This window comes from Asterias amurensis, chromosome 13 (genome assembly GCF_032118995.1).
Source record: "Asterias amurensis chromosome 13, ASM3211899v1".
Lineage (NCBI taxonomy): Eukaryota > Metazoa > Echinodermata > Asteroidea > Forcipulatida > Asteriidae > Asterias > Asterias amurensis.
The window spans coordinates 13,926,250-13,950,020 of record NC_092660.1 but is presented as its reverse complement, the minus strand read 5'-3'; the positions used below and the strand labels follow the sequence as shown (position 1 = coordinate 13,950,020).

Here is a 23,771-nt window from a genome sequence, read left to right as displayed (position 1 = left end):
TTTTATACTATCAACAGCTCCCCAATACTCGTCACCAAGGAAGGTTTTGTGCTAATAATTATTTTGAGTAATTACTAATAGTGTCCACTGCCTTTTAACATTCACAAAAAGGAAACATGAGTCAGTACATTTTTTTTCTTTCACCCAATAGCAATGTTATTTTGTCCGTGCAAAGTAAACAATACATCAAGGCATGGTTTGTTATAATAAAAAGGGCTGAGACAAAGTAGAAGGTAACTAAACTGCAATCCTTGGGGAAAATGATATGCAAGAGATAAGAGATTTGTGCTATAAACAAGCAAGAATGCAATGACAAAATCTGCTGCTGACAAAACCATTTAGTGAAAATTCCCCTTGGCTAAAACAATCGATTATAAATTTATAAAATTATAGTTAACCATAATTTTAGTTTTACAATCAATATTTTAGTTTTGAGTCTGAAATTATTCCTTGGAATGAGGTACAGACAATGTCACCAGCTTTTTTTGGTTGTACAATACTAAAATCTGAGTTTTCCCCCAAATTGATGATATCTAAATACATGTTCATCTTGTCAAGGGTAATGCCTCGTCAAGGACAACTTTCAGAGAAAGCGGAAGCTGTGTACATTAACCCCTGAAGCTTCATTAACTTTACCCCATCCATCAGATTGGATATATCAAATAATGCAGAAATAATGAATGGCACAACGTTTCGATCCTAGTAGAGTCTTTCTAAAAGGCTAAATGGTCATATAGTCATTTAGCCTTTAGACATTACTACGATCGGAACATCAGGCATTTACATACCACAGGTAAAGTTGGTTGTAAGCAAGGTCAAATTCCACAGCAATGCTGAAATCTTCACTCACATTTCACTGTAAAGTGCATGAAGCTATGTGTACTTAGTCATGTCCCTCATTCAAGTTTATGCAAATATTTACAGTTACAAAAGAAATAAAAAAGAAGAAAAATTCTACCACACCTTAACCAAAACTAATTTATAAGTTTTTATCGACTTTCTGCAAACAGAAGTGTTTCAATGAGATGTACCATCATCTAGGGCTAAATATTTGCAAGTGTTGCATTCAAAGAGCACTTTTTGACATTGCACAGTTTTGTGCCGCAAAACACTTCGCCGTTTTCTTTCCCCGATAAAAAACTTTCTCTTTAGAATGGAACACAGCATACTAGAGCACCATAAGGAATTCAAAATACAAGCAGATTTATCAACAGCAACAGAGGTAGAATTCACACAAAAATAGGATCTTACCAACATTCATTTCCAGGCATGTCTGATATTCAGATCGTGTTTTACTACTCAAACTACACAAATATTTTGTTGTGCATATTTTCACCTTGTAAATTGGTTTGCAGTTGTCATTATCACCATGAAGTAGCCCTATTTATTACAACTTAACAGTCTTATAAACAAGCGTAACAATACCTGTACACATGTACTTCAGAAACGTGGGCCCATTTCATAGAGCTGCTTAAGTACAAAAAGCAGGTAAGCACAATCAATTTATGCTTACCAGAATAAGGTTACCAGCCAAAATACAAGGTCAAATGCACCAGTTCAAAACTGGTATCCTGCAAATTTTTGCTAAGCACAAAATCGATAAGCAAAAACATATGCTTAAGCAGCTCCATGAAAGTGGGCCCTAGGCTTGTTGACGCCATCATTTTTATCAAAATTTTCAGGTTTTCGTTTAAATTTTTCTATTTTTAAAGTTGGAAGCAGAAAATGATAAATTTAAATCTGGGGCAAGTCATACTTCCCAGATTCAACCATCAGTCTCAATAACAACCTAAACCATGTTAAAACCACTATAATAATAACTTTCGGTAGATTACTAACTTTTTTTCCGACAAAATTACAATCATAGATTCGGGTCTTTTCGCGTAAATATAATAATGCACCTTTGGGCCACAATTAAATTATACAAAATAAACAGAAACTACCGTCTAAAGTTACCAGAATACTCTTATAATAAAGCATAAGAAAATATCAAAAAATCTGTCAGTTGATCTCTTCAGAATAGAAATTTATGAGTGGCCCAAAGGACGACGTCTCTATAACAGGTATTCACACAAAAAACAAACATGGAAGATAAAGATGATTCAGAATTTTCAATCGAATCAAAAAGTACTATATTTTCAGGCTTATTACTATTATAAATTTTAGTTTATTTTTATCTTTTTTTTACTTGTAAGGAACGTTACAATTTGTCGGCATTGTTAGAGTACTTGGTCAACATAACCAAGATGTATTTTTTTTTAAGCACTGGGGAAAAAAAGCATACAAAATTAAGTTTCAAATCTTGCAATCGTCTCGATTATACAGACTGCAACTCAGGTGGATTTGTTGTTTTCTTTCTTTCTCCATAAGTGTTTGCGGAACAAGTGACAAAGCATGGACACTTGGTAATATCATCTCCATTGGGTGCTAAGGAACTATGTAGGATGTGAGAACACGGAACTCCAGACATTGATTGCGTCCGTCATCACGTAATAATGTCATCCAGTTCAAGCCATTGGCTTATCATGTACACGCAGGTACATTTTTTTTTTTAAGTGGAGGGTGAAGCATCTTGTGCTTACGAGCAGCTCCTTGAGAAGGCTGCGTGGCTTACTTGGAGCCCAGGGAAGGAAACTCTTCCTCACTGGTTACCAGAGGTGCCTGACTGCTGGGGCCACGCCCACCGCCGCCACCACGCCCTCCACGGCCACCACGCCCTCTACCACCGCCTCCACGGCCAAAGCCACCTCTTCCACGTGGGGCGAATCCACCACGGTCATTCTCACCACTGCGGCGATCCTCACGGCCTTCGCGATTGTCGCGACCTTCGCGGTTGTCGCGGCTCTCACGAATGTCGCGACTATCACGGCTGTCGCGATTATCACGGCCGCCCTCACGAATATCACGGCTACCCTCACGGATATCACGGCTGCCTTCACGGAAGCCATCCCGGCCACCTTCACGACCACCGCGTCCACCACGGCCACCGCGTCCACCACGGCCGCCCCTTCCTCCTCGACCGCCTGGTGCGCCTCCAGATTGGCGCTCAGACTCGTTGAAGCTGATGTTGATGTCCACTACCTGGGTCTTTGTCGGGCGATCCTTGTGAGGGTGTTCTGGAACCAAATGCTACAAAACAACAAAACCAACAATCCCAAATTAATAATCATTTATCATTCAGACATGCGAGTAGACTTTTGATCAAAAAGCGGAAGTAATACATGTAAATGTAAGTAAATACATGTAATTGATAAGGGAGTAGAGCTCTACCTTACTGAACTCTTATAGATGCAATAAAAACTACTGTTCGATCATAAAAGAAATTGACAAAGGGCAAATACAAGCAATGAAAACCGCCCCGCAAGGAAAACAAAATAAATAAAACAAAAACAATAAAAGGAAAATGACGAAGAATGATATTAATCTTATCAGCCAGGGCATATCAGGAGTAAAAACAAATGTTATACAAATTTGGACCTACTACATCGAGTTGAGTGCACTACAGCACATAGGCAACGCCTATGCTCATACAACACCCTCTATCGGCAAGGAGTTACATTTTTTTAATAGCCTCACTTCCAAGGCCTGCACATGTGCATGTATGCAGGATTCTACATGCTGTATCAACAGTATACACAGCGTTATATTTTGCAGACTCACGAACGACCGCAAAGTTCTCAGAAATATCTATATAATTGTCAGCAGCCAATCAATTTGCATTCTACCCCTGTGTGCAAATTATCATGAGCATGGTAACAGCAAAACCTTCAGCTACTTTTCAGTAGACCCCTTGCATTGGCCGCCATCTCTGATGAATCGTGTACATGTAAAAGGCTATCATTGGCCGAGAGTCATGCATGGCTCTAACATACTTCCATTGTTTTACATCACAGGGATGCCAGTGGCTCTTTCCTTCAGAGCTTGAAAAACATTTTTTAAAGGAAAAGGAAATCTGTTTTCAATAAAATATATTTTCTCAGGCCAGATGAATTTAAGCGCCGGAAAAGTTTTTTCCTTTTTTTTCCCTCTCATTTCCCCCCCCCCCCCCCCGGCCAGATGAAACACAGAGCGCCGGGAAAAATCAGGGAAAATTTGAAAAAGCCGGAATTCAGGCAATAGCTGGAAAACTGGCATCCCTTACATCAAGGATAATGGTCAATAACGTCATGTGCAATCCATCTATCCATTTTCCGCGCATATTTTTTTCAAAATCTGAGAAACAGTGAGAACATTTGATTGAGTACAAGGGCTGACCCACATGTACACATCACAAATTTTCTGATTTTTTTCCAAGGGAAATTTTTTTCTCGGAAATCGGACATAAGTAGGAAGAATATAATGCCAGAGACTAGTAGGGACTGAAAACCAATCCATATAGTGCCCCTGGTATAACCGACCAGGGTCCTAGAGTTTAAGGCGAGGAAAGGGTCCTAGAGTTTAAGGCGAGGAAAGATACCACTAAGCCTATCCTACCAAGATGACACTTTTACTTTTGCCGTGCCTACCTTTTCTTCCTCCACTTTCTTCTCCTGCTTCTTGAGGGCGTGCATCGCACCCCACTGGCTGGTGTCCTCCCCTTCTCCGGGACGACGGATCTTAAACTGGGTCTGGGCTCGTTCCTTGGAGAGTTGCTGTTTGTACTCGTCCAGCGTCAGCTCCTTGGCTTCTTCCTCTTCCTTCAGGGCTTCCTCGTCGATGTCTGCTTCGCCTTCTTTGGCTTCGCCGGCCTCTGGGTCTCTGAAGAGCAAGAGGAGAGCAAGACGCAGTTTTAGTTTAGGCACCAAATGTTTTTGAATTATAATAATAAATAGTAATGATTAGTAATGATTCATTGATTGATTGATTGATTGATTTTATTCAGATAAAAATACAGCAAGAACTTGCCAAAAATACAAACACAACAACAGGAGAAAAGACAATGAAATAAGATAAACCAAAGTAGAGCACAAGATAGAAATAATGCACAAATCATTCAAGGATAACCCAAAGAAGCCAATAACTCAGACTTATTTCCATTGGGGTCCTTAAATAATAATAAGTAGGATTTATACAGCGCCCTACATCAGACCAGTCAATGGGCACTTTACAATTTTAAAAAGAGTTGAAAGAGACTAAACAAACATTAATATAGCAAACAATTTACAATTATAAAAATTCAAGTTATATAAGACAAATAGCACATTAAAGATATATTTAAACAGCACAGGAAGCTCAACCAATATCAAGTAATGAGCCACTAGGGAATATTTCAATTAGTTTGGGGTTGAGCTACTTGGAAAAATATTTACTATATAAAAAAAATACATTTTCTTTTTTAAACATCAAGTAATAGACTAAAAGGGAAACTAACTGGGCATGTGTCAATTGATTTGGGGTTGAAGAAAAATATTGATCACGTTCCCTCCAGAGCATCAAAATTTGTAACTAGTTTCTATACGAGATTAAACTATTCAAATTAAATGCCCACATATGACTCAAATAAGATTCAGTTTTGGGTGTAGAACTGATTTTCTGTTTCCCACCAGATTGTAGGGTCAGTTGTTTAAAATTAAAGGGGATGTTCACATTCGTTCACTATTTCCATTAGCGTATTAACTAATTGCGGCCCGTAAACACTTTCCGGACCACATCAAATGTTGTTTTTGTCACTTTGTCTCTTGGCACTAATCAATGGCTCAACTCATATAAGATTGAAGATTAGTAGAATCGAGTTTCAGATCCAGCCATTCTCACTTTTACAATGTCCGTCCCTCAGCCAGCCAAGCTAAATACATGGCATGAAAGAATTAAATTTTGGTTGCATACACTTTAAGGTGTGTATAGGGCAGGGACAGTCCTAAAAAAGGATACGGCTTGTACGCTTGTGGAAATGTTGACCTTTGTGAACGACCCCTAGATACAAATTTCCTATTGAGGTTGTTGTAAGGTATGGTTTTTATACATAGATTTATATTTGAAGAACTAGAGGGCGCACGAGTGATGCTTAGTGCACAAACGCCATGGGACCACAAGATGACAAGCGCGTCATTCTGCACGCGCGATGAATATGAAATACACGTTTGCGGTTTTTTTTATTGAACGCTCACCCGATGCTGTTTGTTCAACTTACAAAGTGGCTGCACAAACACACGCTGTGAGATGCCAGTTTTGTCAACTTAGAAAATGGCTGCCTGCGCACATGCCGGAGCGCGTATATGGGCCAGTGCGCCCTCTAGTTCTTATATATAACTCTATGCTTTTATATGACTTACTTCGGTTGTGCATCAGTGTCCATGGGTTGTGCTGAGAATTCTTGTGGTTCACCGTCGTCGGTCACGTTGGATGTGTTCAGGTCCCTGTCAAACAAATAAAAACAACCTCTGTTAAGAGTTTGGGCCATAATTTGACTACAATGCAAACTACGACCGACATGCCATTGGGGTTTTTGTTTTTTAAGTGAAAATGCACTCCTATCAACTGGTTTGTAATAAACATGTCATCTGATTAGTGGTGAAATTTAATCAAAATTAAGGTGAAGACATTCTTCAACATGAATTATTATAAGATTATTTTAAAAACAATGTGCAATAAAGTGACCTTTCAATGATTTTTAGCGACATGCCAATAAGCTTCAATTGACCTACAATTAGGCCATGTGATCTGCCATGGATTGGAGTCATGTGAAGAGTCAGTTGGAATGCACAGCTGCCGATGGGTCACATGACCTGCCAATGAGTCACATGATATTCCAACACGACATTACATGATCTGCATATAACAAATATTAACTCGCAGCTGAGAGGCCGAGTTGCGGGGAAAGCGGCAAGAGTGTGTTTCAACCAGTGGCATACAAGGGCACCTTTGGCAGCCAGTCACATTAACTCGCTTTATGACCACAATCACAGTCTAAGATCATACGCGTTTGATTTCTTTTTCAGAGGGAGGAAAATAGGCGTCATGGAGAAAAATCCTCGTGGCACAGGAAAGAACCAACACACAACTCTACTCCCATAGCGCCCTGGCCAGGAACCTAACCAGGACTGCAGTGGTGAGAGGGGAGCACTAGCCACCCGTCAAGAGTCTTGTGACCCGCAAATGCGCCATGTGACATGACCTGCTAACCAGTTTAGTGATCTTTTTATACAAACTAAAGTGAAGCAATAAGTGTTAGAAACAGACATAGATGCGTATGTGTTGGTGCAAATAATAGGGTGGCCCCAGTGCATAAGCCATACTGTTAGATTGCCAATTAAAGCCAATAATATACCAGGGGAAAGTTAGGTGATCTTAACTCGAATATTATAAGAGACCTTCCCAATTTGGGACCCGAGCGACCATTCTTGTGAAATGTAATATAAACTGTAAAGCTCTAGTGTGTTGGGCAAGATACCATCATGAATCCTTCAACTTATCATCCAAAATGTTTGGACTTGGATAAGATGGGTGTGTAATTCCTCATTCCTAACCTTTGTCAATAGGAATTTGGCAAACAAGAATGGACTGCCACAATTGTTTTAATATCACTTTCTTTGGCTCAGTGGAAGGCAAGTCCGACTGTTCCGTGGTTCAAGCATACAATGGCAGATTATCTGCTGTGGCGAACAGCCCTGCAATTCATGGTGAGAGGCTACTAATACTTTCCTCAAAAGACGACATCAAATCCTAATGTCAATTATGAGACCACCCGCACTCAAGTCAGGGTTGCAATCGTGGCAACAATATTTTCACAGAAAAACGATGGGTGACTTTAGAACGCTAGGTGGCAGCAGACTTTCCAGGTAAGTTTCCAATGTGTATGTAGTTCTGAGGAACCCATTCTGAGCATGCTCACATTACCAAGAACAATGGAATTACCTGGCAAGTCTGCTGCCACCTAGTGTCAAGTGTTCACAAGTGCTTTAAAACTTCCAAATTAATAGTGCACGGGCAGGGAATTTACTTTAGGAAAACTGTCCTGAAGTGGTGATATTATTTGTAGCATCTGAATGAAAAAAACTGTGGGGTGGGTTTCAGGGGACATTCTTTGTGGCAGGACGGCTTTGAAGAGGTGCTGGTGACCTGTTTCTCCTTGCCACTTACTGGCTTGGTATTTTTAAGCTTTTTTTATTCAATTTCTTTATGTATCAACTTGTATATTTATATTTTTATGCCAGTGTAAAGTCTAATAAAACTGAAACTAAACTAAAAAGTAAACTTTGGGGTCACTGGTCAAGTACTAAAATGAATAATCTCAGACCAGTTCTTTAATTACAGGATTCTGGCCAGTCGTCAAGTGCTATTAAGACTAGACTCTGACCAGTGGTCAAGTGCTAAAATGACTGGACTCACTCTGGCCATGAGGTCAGTGGGCATTTCGAGGTCCTGAATTTGTGTTAACCTTTGCAAAGCTGATTGTTAAGACGTGTTTGTTAGCATGAATATCTTGTAAAAAAATTATAATCTTCACAAAAAAATCGAATAAAATCAGTAAGTGAATCATGGTGATGTTAGTGCATGGCATGGAGATGGAGGGGAGAGGGGTGTTAAGGTGACCATCAGTTACTGCCACTTACTTCATGTCGTCCTTAGAGGTGCCCCAGTTGTGAGAGCCGCCGCCTTCACGTTTGTCTTGGGGTTTAAAGGAGCTGCTGAAACAGAAGGAGACAGCAATTCAGCCCAAGCAGGCCCGGATTAAGATAAAGAATTAGGACAGTGTGGGCTGCTGCTTCCATTTTGTCCCCACTTTCTTTTCAAGAGAACAAACAGACTCTAGTGGGAATTACCTTCTTTGCTTTTGGGGACAGTCAACCATTTGTATAGCTCTCTATATTAAGTCTGCCGTTAACCCTCCTACTGTATGACCATTCAATATCCTTCGCAATAAATTTGAAAGTTAGTGGCCAGCATGCAAATAATATCATGTGCTGAATGCATCTAAACAGTGTACACATGTAAACAGGGCCCAATTTCATGGCTCTGCTTCATGTGAATTTTCTGCACTTACACCCTATAGAACCATGTGCTTTACAGGGTGCCGTAAGTGAAGAATTACCTAGGAATAAGAGCAGTGGAATTGGAATAATGACAACCCGTGCAGTGCATAGTCAGTCATCTCAAAGCAGGAGGGCCAAAATAAATAACTAAAACGCACACAAAATAATACAGAAGTCCTCCAAGGACATGGGAAACATTTTCTCATGAAAAACACAAACTGACTAACTCATCAACCCCAAAGACAGGCTTTATGAAATTGTGTCTAGGACAACATAGGGCCAAGGCTTCAGTTACCCCCTCAAGTAGCTCTGCACTTGACGAAAGAAACAGATGTCTTTGCTTTCTCGAACTTCATCTTTGAGAAATGATATGAGCTCCTCACAGTTGTCCGGTCACAAAGGAACTAATTGTCACATGAAAAAACCTTCCATAGGGTTAGTTAGACCCACCGTGGTTTCACAAATACCCAAAATTCGTGACAGAACAATACCCAACACAACTCCATCTGTAATTGTGATGAAGCAAACCATTGTACACATCAGTGGACAATACAACATGCTACTAACTAATACCTCTTGTCGTTGCCGCTGTGACGATCAAACTCTCTCTTCCCACGGTAGTCACGTCCAGCGCTGAAGCCACGACCTCTACCGCCTCTACCCCGGCCACGTCCCCTTTCTCCCCTCGGCGGTCTGTCGCCTTGCTCTGCACTTCGGTAGGGCCTATCCGACCTTTCACCCTTGAACTCAGTGGGTGCTTGGTTCTCTTGGTTTTCACTGGTCTCATCTCGTCTCTCGCCTCGGTTTCGCCTGTTCTCGCCAGCAGGGCGGCTACCGCCACCTCGGCTTCCACCACGACCTCCTTGCCTCCTTGTGTCTGTTGGTGGTTCCTGCTTTATTTCTGGAAAAACAAATTAAAAACCTATTTTACCAACCACCACTTTTTCACTTAACCAATTATGCACAAGTATATTTAATCATCACTTGTTTTTGCCTTATTTAATGAAATCTGCTAGATGATACTTCCAGATTAACAAATTGCGCATGAAGCCGAAACAGCACCATTACCCCTAGTCGAGTCTTTTTAGTGTTGGTTTCAATTGCTAACTATTGGGATTGTTTATTGAGTCGCTGGACACAAAACAAAAATGTGTACACTATGCGCAGACTTTTTGAAACAGGTTACATGTTCAGCACATGACATGTGAGCATGGCTTGTGGTCGGACAAAGTGCACTGCCCCAAACATGGCGTCATCACTTTGAAGTACACGGAAGGCTGTCTTGAAGATCAAACAGCTCGGTCAAGGTGCATCTCACACCAGGGCCCAAATTCATGGCTCAGCTTATCGGAACTGTGTGCCTACCCAACACTACTAGGCATTCTTTGCTTATGCAGCTAGACTAGAGCAGAGAGCAACGAAGGATGATCATAAAATGCAGCGGCAGAATTTGACCGGTAAGCAGAACCATGAAAGTGTGTGCAAAGTAAACAATGCAAAAACATTTTTTTTTGTGTAAAGCATCAGCTTTTTCAAGGATGTTTGAACGGGCAACAGGTTCAAAATGTAAACCTGGGAATTCGCTCCGGGATTTGGTAAGTTTTTGTCCTTTTTTCTTCAAAAATAGTTCTCAATGATGTTTTGAGTGTTCATTAGACATTGCGGATTAAGTTCGTGCCCTCAGAATATGTGTCATGGTTTTTGAAAGTGATAAAAATGGGGCAAATCTGGTGACTAGCTGTCGAAATTGTACGTGTTGGACCAGATTGTCATTTGCCGCTCGAAAGAATCTCCTAACCCTCCGGCCGTCGGGAGGAGGGTTACGCTATCGCAACTAATAAATAGTGAGTGACAACTAGGGGAAAAATATCATTCATTAGTTTCTATTAGAAAAATCATCACACTTCCTGATGCTATGGTCATCATGTGGGCATGGTTGTTGGTTTAGAGCCAAGAAGCACATGGCATGCATGGCGACGGATTTGGCACTATTTTATTTAAATCATTGGGCAGGCAGCCGAATTGCTGTATGTTCGACCCCTTTTTTTCTGTCAAAGCATATGATTGAGATTATGAGTATCTCATGTGCGCAAATTAAAGAAGACTCTATTTTATTACATTCATATGAAAATAAAGAAAAATTTGTGGCTGGCCGCCGGATACAGGAGTTTTTTTTACAGGCGGCCCAAGTCCAACTACTAAACAAAAAACACAAGACAGACGCTTTTTGGCTCATTTTGTTCCTTTTGCTCAACTATTGTTCAGTCAACAACAACCAGCACTTTTCCTAAAAGTCTTGCCTCATTTTCATGGATACAGCGATGCATGCGGATCAATTTTTTGTATTAACCAAAATGAATTTGCTGATCAATGATTAATAAAACAAAAACTAAAAATGGAAATAACATGTCTTTAAATGTTCTCCTTGTTAGTCGAGATAAACAAATGTATACAGTGTAATCTATCCAACAGCAGAAACAGTCACCTAGTCACACATATCTAAGGCATTAATGATGATTCGATTCGAGAAGTCAACTCTGGTGGTAGAAGTAGACTAGGTTTAAAAATGGCGGACCAAAAGGCATGTGGTCATCACTGAAACCTCACCAAACATGAACAAAAACTAAAACAAACACTTTAATAAAAAACAGCATATTAATAAAGTAACGGATTAGTAATTTATTAATCAAAGCAATTTTAAAAATGAGTTACTTTCGGTGGCTTTTACCTTCTTTTTTAGGTTTCAGTTCGGGCTCAGGTTCTTTCTTTTCCCCTTCGGCTTTCTTTTTTGCCTCGCTCTTCTTCTTCTTGTCCTTCTTCTGTGTTTTCTTTTCCGATGGGAGAATTTCTAATGGATCTCCCACCATATCCATGTCCAGGAAAAACCTGTTATCTACTTTAACGGAATATTGTACATCCATTTTGCCGATTTCTTCGACAAATGGAGGATGGCAATGGATTGCGATCGCTATAAAATTCGACTCATTTGTGCGGCGAGGAATGGTCTCCGGTCCAATATGGCGATCTTTAGCTAGCTGAAGTCACTATTGCAGTATGCTGCATGCGCGATCGATGAATTTGCACTGGTTACCTGTGTATTTCATTCTATTTGCTAACAAGAGAGGGATACCAGCTTAATTGGACTTGATGAGGGCGCTGTTAGGTTTCCGAATTTGGGCATTCATAAGTTTTCATTCAAAGCCAGTTTCATGCTCGTAAATTCACGTTATTCATATACACAAAATAAACACAAATATCGTTATTATTTTTTACAGACAATTAAGGGCTAAAATGACCCTTGTGCTATAATTTTTCTCAGCCTCCTTTAAAAATAAAAAGCTCAAATCAAAGATTTTAGTCAGCACATTCAACTCCTTTTTTCACTCTTCCCACCATGTGTTTGTACCGTTATCACCTTTGCCTTATATGGGTAAAATATTGTCAACAAACAATGCACTGTGTGTGAGCCACTGCCGCCTCCACACATTAGTACAAAAGGATTGATGCAAATATCATTGCATGAACAATAAATTGCCATAATATATTTACATGTTATGTTTTGCGTGATGAGTCATGGTCATGGTCGTCACAGATGGTGTGGTTTATTTACTTTATTTAGACCTTTGTTTTCTTTTTAAAATTTGTGATGTGTTTAATTTTAGCAATTTACACGGTGACGTAGGCCTGCCCTATGGTTCGTTCATGGTTTCAATTTCAGTGGTAATGAAAATTTAAAAAAATTGTGATCCTGTGCTAATATCGCATATTTACTTAAGAACCACAGAGCCTGGACTTTGGTTTGTGTATCTTTTAATTATATCATAGGGCATAGAATTAGACCTCAATGATTAATATATTTTATAAAAATGGTTCCGTTCTAAGTTTATCAGTTTTTTATGAAGCAAGGGTCAAACAGTCTCTGTAATACTTTTATAACTCTTGCATTTGTGTGGAAGTCATGGCACACAATATAAAATGTAAAAAAGTATCTTGCCTACCAAACAAGACAATGGAACGTCCAAGGTCACTCTTTTTGTAAACAACAAAAAATGTTACATGGTCTATTTTTAGTATCGCCTATTTTTATTGCTATTTAAAGTCTAAACGGACATGCACAGAGGCTGCAGTAGTGTCGGTTTTTGTTCTACACAAAAACTGTATTTCCATTTAATCATTATCTCAAATAAGCATCCCACCTCCCCAGCTTTCCTTTGTGGACCAGCTGCAGATAATCACTGAACCCCGGGAAAAAAGCGCGGCAGCATTGATCAATCAACACAACCCGCGCCCTTTAATAATTACTACTTCTGGATTCCTACGATTGTATTGGACATCATGATGCTAGAACCAGGAGGAAAAATACGTGGGAAGTCAATACTTGATGCGCGCGCCCTGCAGATTACCCATGTTGCATTTCGGTTTAAAGGCGCCAAATTCGGGTGCCCGTTCATTACTTGGCGCGTAACATTTACACACACAAAACGTAACATTAACGTCAAGATCGAGAGAAGATGCAGGACAATATGGCTTCGGTTCTAACCAATTCCCCACAGAAAATCTGCCCGAATACGATCATGAGATCGCCAGTTCGTTCACTACGGCTGGACGCACTGCCACGGAGCCCGGTCAGCCCTGGTTTGGGTGAACTTTACCCGTGGAAATGGGCAGAGAGTGTCCGGAACGTTCAGCTGAGTCCGAGTAGTTCATGCAGTTCGCCTGGGTCTGAGCGCGGTTTCTTACCCGGTCGCCCACCGGTGCAAGCACTGCAGAGTCCCAGCTCGAGAGGCCGTCCACGCGCAGAGTCTATTCCTGAACTACAGAAGGAAGGGTCGACATCTGGGAATGCAATCAGATGCAAGATTTGTCAGAGGGTGTTTCCTCGTGAGAAATCGCTCCAAGCTCACCTCAGAACACACACAGGTGAGATTTAAGTTTTAACTTGTTTATTTTAATTACTCAAGTTAAAAAAATTAAATGTTTACTTTTTCTGGTCTTCATGATCATCACATGATCATGATTACTTCTAGAGACAATAAGGCTCCCCTGTGAGGAGCCTTGTAGTTTCTAGATAGAAGTAGATCATGATGATGTTATTAATTTAATGTTTATAATATGATCAATTAAATTGTTGGTCTCCAACTTTCAAGTTTCATTGTTTCTCTACACTGTATAACAGCTGCTTTGTTTTGTGTTTTCTCTTTTGATTATTTGACTGTTTATATTAAAGTTATTATATTATATTTTCTTGGAGTGATGGAAAAAAAAGTGTATTTACTATATCATGATCATAGTCAGCATTGTGATTGAAAATGAATTACACTACATAAATCCTTCAAATATGACTATGAGTGCAACTGTAAAATAAGGAAGACTTGAAAAACAATGTAAATTTTGTAATTTTCAATCAATTACAATTGAAAAGTGGTGTTTCACTGCGGGATGTGGAAACTTTCCCGCTGGTTTATTGCTGAAGTCTCTCACCGCTATACTACAGCCTGCATGTAAATCACTCTATTCATCAGATGAAATTACGAGTCCCATGTTAATGACCATGTGAAAGGAAACCTTTACAGTTTAAAAAATGGACCAGTGAAAAAATTAGCGGACTATTGACTGGTTAGCCACTGAAAAAGTTGAGGGCAAACCCTCCTCTAATTTGTAGGTAGTATGGATGTGACGTTATCTAGAAGACCTGCGATTGCTCACTTGGTACTTGGTTGTTTTCCTCAACAACCAGGGCGGGGGGGGGGGGGAATATATTAAATGGTTGCTATGAAGCCATGTGCGTGTGTGAAGATTACTAACAGTTTGTGTATTTCTTTCTGTCTCTTTATTTCGATGTAGGTGAACGACCTTTCAAGTGTGACTACCCAAACTGTGGTCGTGCCTTTGTGCAAAGCGGACAACTCAAGACACATCAGAGGCTGCACACCGGTGAAAAGCCATTCTTCTGCACTGCTAAAGGTTAGTACCCGCTATGTGGTTTATATATTACAGAGGGCAGAATTGGAAGATTGTTGTTATAAATTTTCGCCATGGTGTGTACAAAATCAAGAATGCCATGGTGTGTACAAAATCAAGAATTTTTTTAAAGCCAGCGTTTGACAGAGTACCCTGTCTCATCCACTAAGCACACTTTTCTATTGTGGTTCTCCCAACATCACTTTCACAATCTTGGTGTGTGTTTTGGCGCTCATAACCAATGACCGTTTCATTCAGTGATGTTGTCTCTAGGCATAGGATAGCCCCAATTTAGTCCCGACTAACGAATGTGCCAAAGAGTCCTTCTGTACAAAGAGTCTCCTGTGTCAAAGTGCCAAGAGTCTTTGAGGAATTTGCCTTTTTGAGATATGGTGGACACTGCAGTTGTGCACTCTTTGGATAGGGTGTATAAAGATAAATGTACCCAAACCACATTGTGTCATATAGTAATGCTCAATCCACCATATCTCAAAATGGTTATGGGGAATGGTTACAAGTTTTGAAAAAAAATCAAACCGGTCATACATTTTGTGCATATTTTTTGTTGAATATCCAGGTTGTGTGAGTCGTTTCACACACGCCAACCGGCACTGTGCAGATCACCCGTACGCCACCCTACAACGAGAGAGCAACGAGACATTGATGGAAGAAATTCTCCGCAACGATGAAAACAGCGAGGATGTCAACTTGTGGTTACAGAGGTGAGTAATACTACCACACCTGGGCACAATTTCATAGAGCGTTTTTAGCACAAAAGGTAGCTAAGCATAAACAAATTTTGCTTACCAGGATAAGGTTACCAGTCAAACTACCATGTCAGTGTGTCACAAGTACAACTTGTGACTGGTACTCTGCTCATCTCTGCTTAAGCAGCAAACATTGCTCAAAGATGTAGCAGGGAACCAGTCTTAAATAGTTCATGTGGAATGTTATTTTGGCTTGTACCCTTATTCTGGTAAGCATGCTGTTATGCTTATGCTACTTTTTGTGTTCAGGCTGTTCTATGCAATTGGGCAATTTAAAACAAAAAGATTCTCGTAGCATCCCTGCTAAAATAGCAAACCCCCCCCCCCAAACTTATTGTTGTTATTGTTGGTTGCAACCTTCAAAACTTAGGTCAGCATGCTTTTTTCTTTGTCTTCTCCCACTGTTTTTGAAACAAACTTCCTAAAACATTGACTGTTTATGCATCAAGTTTCATCGCTTGCAGTTCCTGTATAGTAGTACATTTTTTTTGTAAGAGCGATTTATAAATGCCTTTATAGTATAGTATCAAAACATTCATATACTTAGAAAAATAACATACATTTCATGTTTTCATTGCAGGTATGTGGAAACTTACCGAGAGCGAATTGACACAAAACAGCAAGAGCAACAGGCCAAGAGAAAACGTGAAGCGGACATGACGGCTCAGAATGGAAGCACCCCAAAGCGCCCTCGCGCCATAGCACGTCGAAGGCTCCAGGAACAACGCGAGAAGATGTTAGGAGCGATGGCGCTGATCGAGTTAGCGCACAAACTCCCTGCCGAGAGCCCACGATAATTCATTTCAATAAGTTGCTATTTATTATCCCAATGTCTAAAAAATCTTCTCTTTAAAAAAATAACAATGAAATCATGTGTTGTAAAAGACGAGGAGCCTTGCACTTTGACAGCTTGACAAGTGCCTATGGCGGCCCTTCCATGGCAAAACAGCGCAACTCACAAATAAAACAAAAAATTAAGATAAGATCTTTTCTGGGTAAATTGAGGGGACATTTTCCATTTCAACGTTTCAGAGGCATACGTCGTATGTTTTTAAATCTAACATGTCCTGTCTGGGTCTCTCTTTACATTTTTATTTGGTTTTATGGCAAAACTGCTTATCTTTGCACTTGCTTTTTTTCTAAATAAATTTAATTTTGCAAGTTGGGCTGCTTAGCCATGGGAAGGCCGCAGGGCTCTCTGCTACCCCCATCTGGGTGTATGTTGCCCCTCTAGCCTTGTCAATAGAAAATGAATCGTAAGTAACAGGGTTGCATTACTTAAGCAAATAGTGAAGTACGAACTGAAATTGTTTTTTAAAGGGTGGGGGATGGAATTCAAAGGGTACTATAGCCCCTTTCACACTAAATCAATTTCCAAGGAAATTTTAGTTAACATTTCTACTCTCGAGTTGAAAACATTTTCCAAGCATTGAATCAGAAAAACATTTCCTTGGAAATAGCTACTCCTGCTGTGGAGTACGTTTAAAGGTAGTGGACACTATTGATAATTACTCAAAATAATTATTAGCATAAAACCTTACTTGGTAACAAGTAATGGGGAGAGGTTGATAGTATAAAACATTGTGAGAAACAGCTCCCTCTGAAGTGACGTAGTTTTCGAGAATGAAGTAATTTTCCACGAATTTGATTTCAAGACCTCAGATTTAGAATTTGAGGTCTCGAAATCAAGCATCTGACAATTACCAATAGTGTCCAGTGTCGTCAGGCCAAATAGCCCCCCATGGGTTTGCATCCTGAGTTGTGTTTTTGGGTTGTTGTTTTTTTGTCCCCAACAGGAAAGTTGCAACAAGTATGAAACAAACAGAGGGGTGGTGGTTGGATTAACATTACCCTGGAATTTCCTGGGGTTTTATTTCATTGGAATTGGCTTGGTAGTGTGAACAGGGCTTAAGGCATTTTCAGGAGAAATTGAGAAGTCCGAGTGCCCCTATTTCATTCGTACATTTTTAAGGGGGAAAAAATTTTTTATTTTTTTTATTTACTACCTTCTTGTGTCGAAGGTCACCTACCTATCAAACGAAGCTATTCCATTCAATTTTCTTCAAGAAAATTGGCATTGTACATTATGCTTAAACGGTATGTTATGTTGTATTATATTACTATATAATGTTTAATCAGTCCAAGACTGCTTGTAAATGCCAATTTTAAAAAGCGTTTAAACCACTTTTATTAAAGATGAATATGTATATAATAGAAGAAATAGTAGTTTGGTTTTTTTTATGTGTGCTTGCTTTATGACCATTTTCAGTTGCACTGTAAGGGTTTCAATTTGTGGGAAGTTTTTTTTACAGATTTGCATTTTACTGTAAATAAATTGTAAACATCGTTTCTCAGCTTATTACGATTGTGTCATATGCCTAATTTAGAATACTTGCCCAGATAGATTTTGCACCTGTCTGAAGTACAGTAGGGCATATCCAGCACTTAAGTTGGGATAATTATCTAATTGGGCGGCCTTGTGCTGCACTCCAATACATTTGCATTTTATAACAAATTTACTCTGGAAATAGAAGTAATAAAGTAAAAAAAGGAAAAAGAACTATTTTGTTAACTTGTCTTTTTATTTTAGGTGACTTTTTAAAATGATTTTCGGGTAAATGGAAATCATAGGTAAAACTATACCTGATGTCGGATTGACTTGTTTTTAAACTTGTTTTAATTTCCTACAAACAAAATAAGCTCTTTATACACAGTTGATTAGAAGAACAAACCTTTACAGTGTTCAGCAATCTTAGCGCTAAGTATTACAATATTTCTTGCTATAGTTTTCAGAATATAAGCAGCCAACTTCTCATTCTATTTCACAACAAACGCCTCCACCCTCTTCAATTGGTTCTTTGTTAAAGGGACGAGTTTCCTTGGATCGGTCGAGTTGGTCTTTGGAAAGTGTTTGAAACCATTTTGTTATGAAATGCATCAGGTTAGAAAGATGTTATAAAAGTAGAATATAACAATCCACACAAATATACTATGTTAGTTTGCAAAGGAAAACCACGTGATTTTGAGGCATGTTTGTGTGGATCATTATATTATTCTACTTTTAAAACATTTTTCTAACCATATCGATTTCATAACAGTTTCAAAACACTTTGCATGGACCATCTCGACCAATCCAGGACAATGTGTCCCTTTAAGTAATTGTAAGTTGAATTTTAAGAGCCACCACTACTCAAAAACATGATGCATTACATGGTGTCAAAGCAAACCTTGTTGAGTATTGCCACTATCCAATATAGCTTCAATTCCTATCAGAATCTTTAAACTTTTGCTACAGATCTAAATTCCTAATGCCTACAGATTCTTAATTCATAACCTTCAAATTACACTTAATAATGACAACAAATTTGTTTTGTGTGTGTTTGTGTGTTGTTATTTCTTCAGGGGGAGGGGGAGGAGGCGGCTATTAAGACCCCCTTGGTAAAATTCTTGAATCTGCATCTGAATGGCTTTAACAAAATACTACCAATAGAGGGCGCTATGTCAGTTACACTGTGAAGTGATAGGATTTACCACTCTAAATATAATGGGCCAACATTCATGAGCCAAACTGATTATCATAATTTGTAGGCCCTCAAAATCTTTTGAATAAATGACGTTTTGTTGTCATGTTATTAATTTATCATAACATGGAGGATCTGTGCTTAGTGCTTAGATTTTTTTAGGAAATTGAAGGAGTGCTTCGTGAAATCTGATCGGTTTGGGTACAAGCACAATTTGTGTGTTTTCAGCTTAGTTTAATTCTATTTCCTAACAGTATTTCATAAGCACATTCTCTATTTCATTGGGGGTGTATTGTAACTGAGCAGTTAAGAGAACCAGACTAAAAGAGCTCTGGTGTTTCTGATCAGCTGAGAGTGTGTGGGTTCGAGTCCTGGTCGTGGGCATGGCACTTTGTAATTGAGAAGCACAATTGCCACATCCTTCAGATTGAATTTCGCCATAGGTCGGTCCCATGACTGGGCATGGAAAGGGTAGTGCATGTAACAAACAAAAAACACATCATTGAATAGTAGACCCAGTGTTTCTGGTTCACAAAGCAAGCACCCTTGTTTACAGGTTTCCTCAAGCTTGCGAGCTACCAAGTTCACTTATGAGGCATCCTTGGTTTCACTACAGAATAAAAGTTCACTGTTACACAAGCAAAGCAAAAGGCACGCTATCTTGCCTGCACACCGAGTTCTTGTAAACAATAGTTCAATACAAATACACATTTATTTCCATACTTGCATGGAATAATGCTGTCATATTGTACAAATTCTTTTTTATGCAGTACACTTTTGCTTTATGCATAGTTTCCTGCAGAATCTTGCTTACCGGTAATACAGTTTTGTCTTTTGTGGGCCCCAAAGATCACTTTTGAACTGTCACTTTGTTGACCTATATTACAACCTTTGATGGTATTGACGATGATCAAATGTTTAAAAGAGACATCTGTGGAAAGAAATAGTCAATATATAATTTATTTTAAAGTGAAGTAAAAAAAATAATTGACATAAACAACGAAAAAGTAAACAAGATAAAATTGATTGACACAATGTTAGGTTTTTACTTGGCTGTATTTATTTACTCAAAGCAACTGTGGGGCAAATGTCTACTTCCCCTAAAAACAAGTTTGTGAAGAACTTCTTCAAAAGAGTGATCTTACTTTTTAAGAAACTAAAAAAAAAAAGAGGATGAATTCTCACTTTTAAGATACTAAAAAATAATGGTTGTAATCATGTACTATAAATATTTCACAAAAGCCGAGGGGCAAATTTCACTGAAGCTGGTGGATAGTGAAAAACTATCTTGCTCTTTAGAAAGAGGAAACGGAACACCAGTGTAGGACCATCAGGGCCCAATTTTATGAAGCTGTTTAGCAAAAAATGTCTGCTTAGCAAACTCCTTTGATACGCAACAAATGAGTGGCACCGGCTTACAGCTCTGGCTTCATCCCCATTTCGTCACAAAAATATTGATGTATGGTTTTTTGCTGTTGTGTTTTTGCTAAGCAAGACTTTTCTGCGCTTAATAAGTTTTTGTATGCTTACATGCTTTATGAAAATTGGGCCCTGATGTTTGGGGCCTGATGGAAAAGAACTGCTTTGGAAAACAGCTCTTTTCAGAAAACAACTGCTTTGGCTTATGGACTACGGCTAGAGCCCCATCCGTAATTTTTAGTACAGAATTTCAATCGGGGGGACAGTATCTAAGCCCGGGGCGTAAGCCAGAGCTGTAAGTAAGTTGCCATAAGTTGTGGTTTATAGAAGTGAATGTCTTCATTGTTTTCCTCTTCTGATGGCCAGCTCTATGAAAATTTAAACCCTGAACTTGTAATATATTATAAAATATCAATTAAATCAATTTAAAAGTCAACCATTTAGACACAACAGAACTTTCTAAATACATGTACTTCTATAGCTATATAAAATTTATCTGGTATTTTAAAAATCAAGTTGTAGAAATAAACATCAGATCCCTTTTCATAGATAATTTTTACTTCAAACAACAACTCAGTATGTCCTCTTTGGAAATGTAAAACCAATTATATCCGCAAACAATTATTAAGTAACTTCTTCACAAAATAAATTATAGCACAATTTGAACAATTTGAGAAAAATACTGTTTTCAGAAATGTCACTGCGATGCCGTTTTTGCTGTTTACAAGAAATCCAACTAGCTGTTCTACTTGCAAAAAAATAAGCAAAAAAATAAGGTGTGATGAATGTTATTCAACAAGGATCTTTCACAAAACAAAAACAAGCAGAATTTGGCGCCCTCCGAAGGCCAGTTTGCAAGGATTTATTTGAAAATCCGGGCAATTACTTGGGGCTTTCGAAATCATAAATTTGCTGGCGTTATTTTTCATCTACAATATCTTCTTTTTTAACACTAAAGAACCAATTCATTTCCTGAAATATTTTATGCACTCTATAACAACTCTAAAAAAAACAAAAAAAAAAAACAATACAAAGCTTGGAAACGCTATTATTATTCTTATGTGGTAATACCAAAGTTTTATAAAAGAAAGTACCGTTATAAAACAAGTAATTGTTTAACGACTGGGTCCAACAAAAGCGCTAGTGACTGGGAAATTCTTTCGTCCTTTCGTCTTGCTAGATTCACCCTATGTATTAGTGGCAAGTATACACTGCACCAGGAAAGAGTGGCAACAACTTTATCAACATATTGCATAGACTATATTAAATAAGAACGTTGTGCTAATTTTAAATTCTCCTTTAGGCATAAATGTGTTATAAAACTTCACTCTGTGGTTTTTGGTTATTTTTAGTACAACAAGGACATCTCTATTCGCTTCGGAAATATACTCGTATCAACAAGAAAATTGCAACAACAAAGTATTTACAAAAGTCTTAAACTCTGATAAGCAGGGAACTCAGTTATAGGCCTTTATCGTTGTACATACAGCCATCGTGTCCCTCCTCCATACAAAACAATGTTCACCAAATCAAAGCTATAAGGGGGGAAAAGGAAAAACCAGCCAGGGTGTGTCTGTAACCAATAATTGTTTCGGTCAATGCCCAGTATTTGACCAATGGCAAGATCAACCGAAACAGTCATTGGTTTTGACAGTGAAAATGCACCTCTCGTCTTTTTTTAATTTTAATTATGACAGTCATGTGCGTGTGTTTGTATGACCTTCCCAACAAGGAAACTCAGCAAAGCTCCCATAAGTGGATATAAGCGCCAAGCTGGTGTCGGCAATGTCTCTCATACACAACATTTGTTTTAAGGCAGTGGACACTATTGGTAATTGTCAAAGACCAGTCTTCTCACTTGGTGTATCTCAACATATGCATAAAATAACAAACCTGTGAGTATTTGAGCTCGATTGGTTGACAAAGTTGTGAGGTAACTATGAAAGAAAAAACACCCTTGTCACACGAAGTTGTGTGCTTACAGATGTTTGATTTCGAGACCTCAAATTCTAATTTGAGGTCTCAAAAACAAATTTGTATGAAAATTACTTCATTCTCGAAAACTACGACACTTCAGAGGGAGCCGTTTCTCACAGTGTTTTATACTATCAACCTCTCCACATTACTCGTTACCATGTGAGGTTTTATGCTTACAATTATTTTGAGTAAATTACCAATAGCGTCCACTGCCTTTAACGTCTATGAATGTGAATGGCACATACCAATAACTTGTGAATCAGTAAACCAGGCACTAGGTTCAAGTCATTGTGAAGTCAGCAGTTAGCTTAGCCGGATTTCGAACCCACATCTTTAAGTGCAATTCACGCCCAACTCACTTACATTGGCTTCAATGGATAACCAAACGCACAGAAGAAACGCATTGAGCTAAAATCTTGTTTCTTATGCGCAAGAAGCTTTAGCTTTTTGGCAGTTGCATAATAGAAGGATTAAAAGCTCCGCCCTCGGAATGTATCACCAAATCACGCCAGTGGAGTGCACCCTAAAACAATGACAAAAGTGTTACTTTGTTAAAATCTTCAATGATTTGGGGATGAACAAATAAAATGGACAAGAGCAGAATTTGAACCAGGGACCTCTGGATTAACATGACGACGCTCCACCAACTGAGCCATCTAGCCCTATATTGATGGTCTCACTATATTGTTAATATTTTTGTTCAAGGTGCCAGTCAGAAGCCAAAAATGATTAAGTCTTATCTCTTAGAAATTTGGTTTGTGGTAACACCATGTGTGTATCTACCTCTTAGGTAGAGTTTGTTCTTATAGAGAACTGCCTTCCTTTATTCTACTACCGCGGAGTAGATTGTTCGGGTGTTCGGGAGACTTTTTAGTTTTGAAAAGAACTGTCCTGCTTATTACCTATTACCCGGGCGGATGGTTTAGTAATAGGCTGTGACTACAACTTTAGCTTAGAAGGATCGTAATTAGCTGTACTACCATGGAGTCAGTTCTGAAATTGGTCTCAATGTTTCGACTAGCTTGCTCTAGTCATCGTCAAGAGACTATTATCTCCTATTTTGGAACCCTGGCTACTCTGCAGTTAACGGTTGTATGGCTTCTGACCGATAGCCCTGCACAAAGATATTGAAAACATGGGGAGACTGCCAACAAAGGGCTACATAGCTCAGTTGG

At 38.9% G+C, this 23,771-nt stretch overlaps 3 protein-coding genes across 12 annotated transcripts in view; 1 reads left to right on the top strand and 2 right to left on the bottom strand.

Annotated features, from left to right (window-relative positions):
* Nucleotides 1-1,882: 1,882 nt before the first annotated feature.
* On the bottom strand, nt 1,883-12,007 carry LOC139945936 (uncharacterized). Of its 3 annotated transcripts, none has more exons than XM_071943463.1 (6): nt 11,680-12,006; nt 9,525-9,852; nt 8,532-8,603; nt 6,252-6,335; nt 4,506-4,737; nt 1,883-3,129 (listed from the first exon to the last, which is right to left on the bottom strand). In XM_071943463.1, exons 1-6 carry the CDS (start codon nt 11,870-11,872, stop codon nt 2,611-2,613), a joined length of 1,428 nt encoding a protein of 475 aa, XP_071799564.1. In that variant the 5' UTR covers nt 11,873-12,006; the 3' UTR covers nt 1,883-2,610. The 3 variants fall into 3 exon arrangements, with proteins under 3 accessions (XP_071799564.1, XP_071799563.1, XP_071799565.1); XM_071943462.1 differs by having other exon boundaries at nt 8,532-8,606; nt 11,680-12,005; XM_071943464.1 differs by lacking the exon at nt 8,532-8,603 and having other exon boundaries at nt 11,680-12,007.
* Nucleotides 12,008-13,418: 1,411 nt separating this feature from the next.
* On the top strand, nt 13,419-18,224 carry LOC139945971 (zinc finger protein 367-like). Its single transcript, XM_071943523.1, has 4 exons — nt 13,419-13,871; nt 14,796-14,915; nt 15,490-15,634; nt 16,260-18,224. The coding sequence occupies exons 1-4, from the start codon at nt 13,463-13,465 to the stop codon at nt 16,474-16,476; spliced, it is 891 nt and encodes a 296-aa protein (XP_071799624.1). The 5' UTR covers nt 13,419-13,462; the 3' UTR covers nt 16,477-18,224.
* Nucleotides 18,225-20,248: 2,024 nt separating this feature from the next.
* LOC139945815 (solute carrier family 4 member 11-like) overlaps nt 20,249-23,771 on the bottom strand; it is a 122,106-nt gene continuing 118,583 nt past the window's right edge. For all 8 annotated transcript variants that reach the window (XM_071943270.1, XM_071943266.1, XM_071943267.1 and 5 more), the window contains one exon: nt 20,249-23,119. The gene's annotated coding sequence lies outside the window, so the exon portion shown is untranslated. The remainder of the gene's footprint in view (nt 23,120-23,771) is intronic.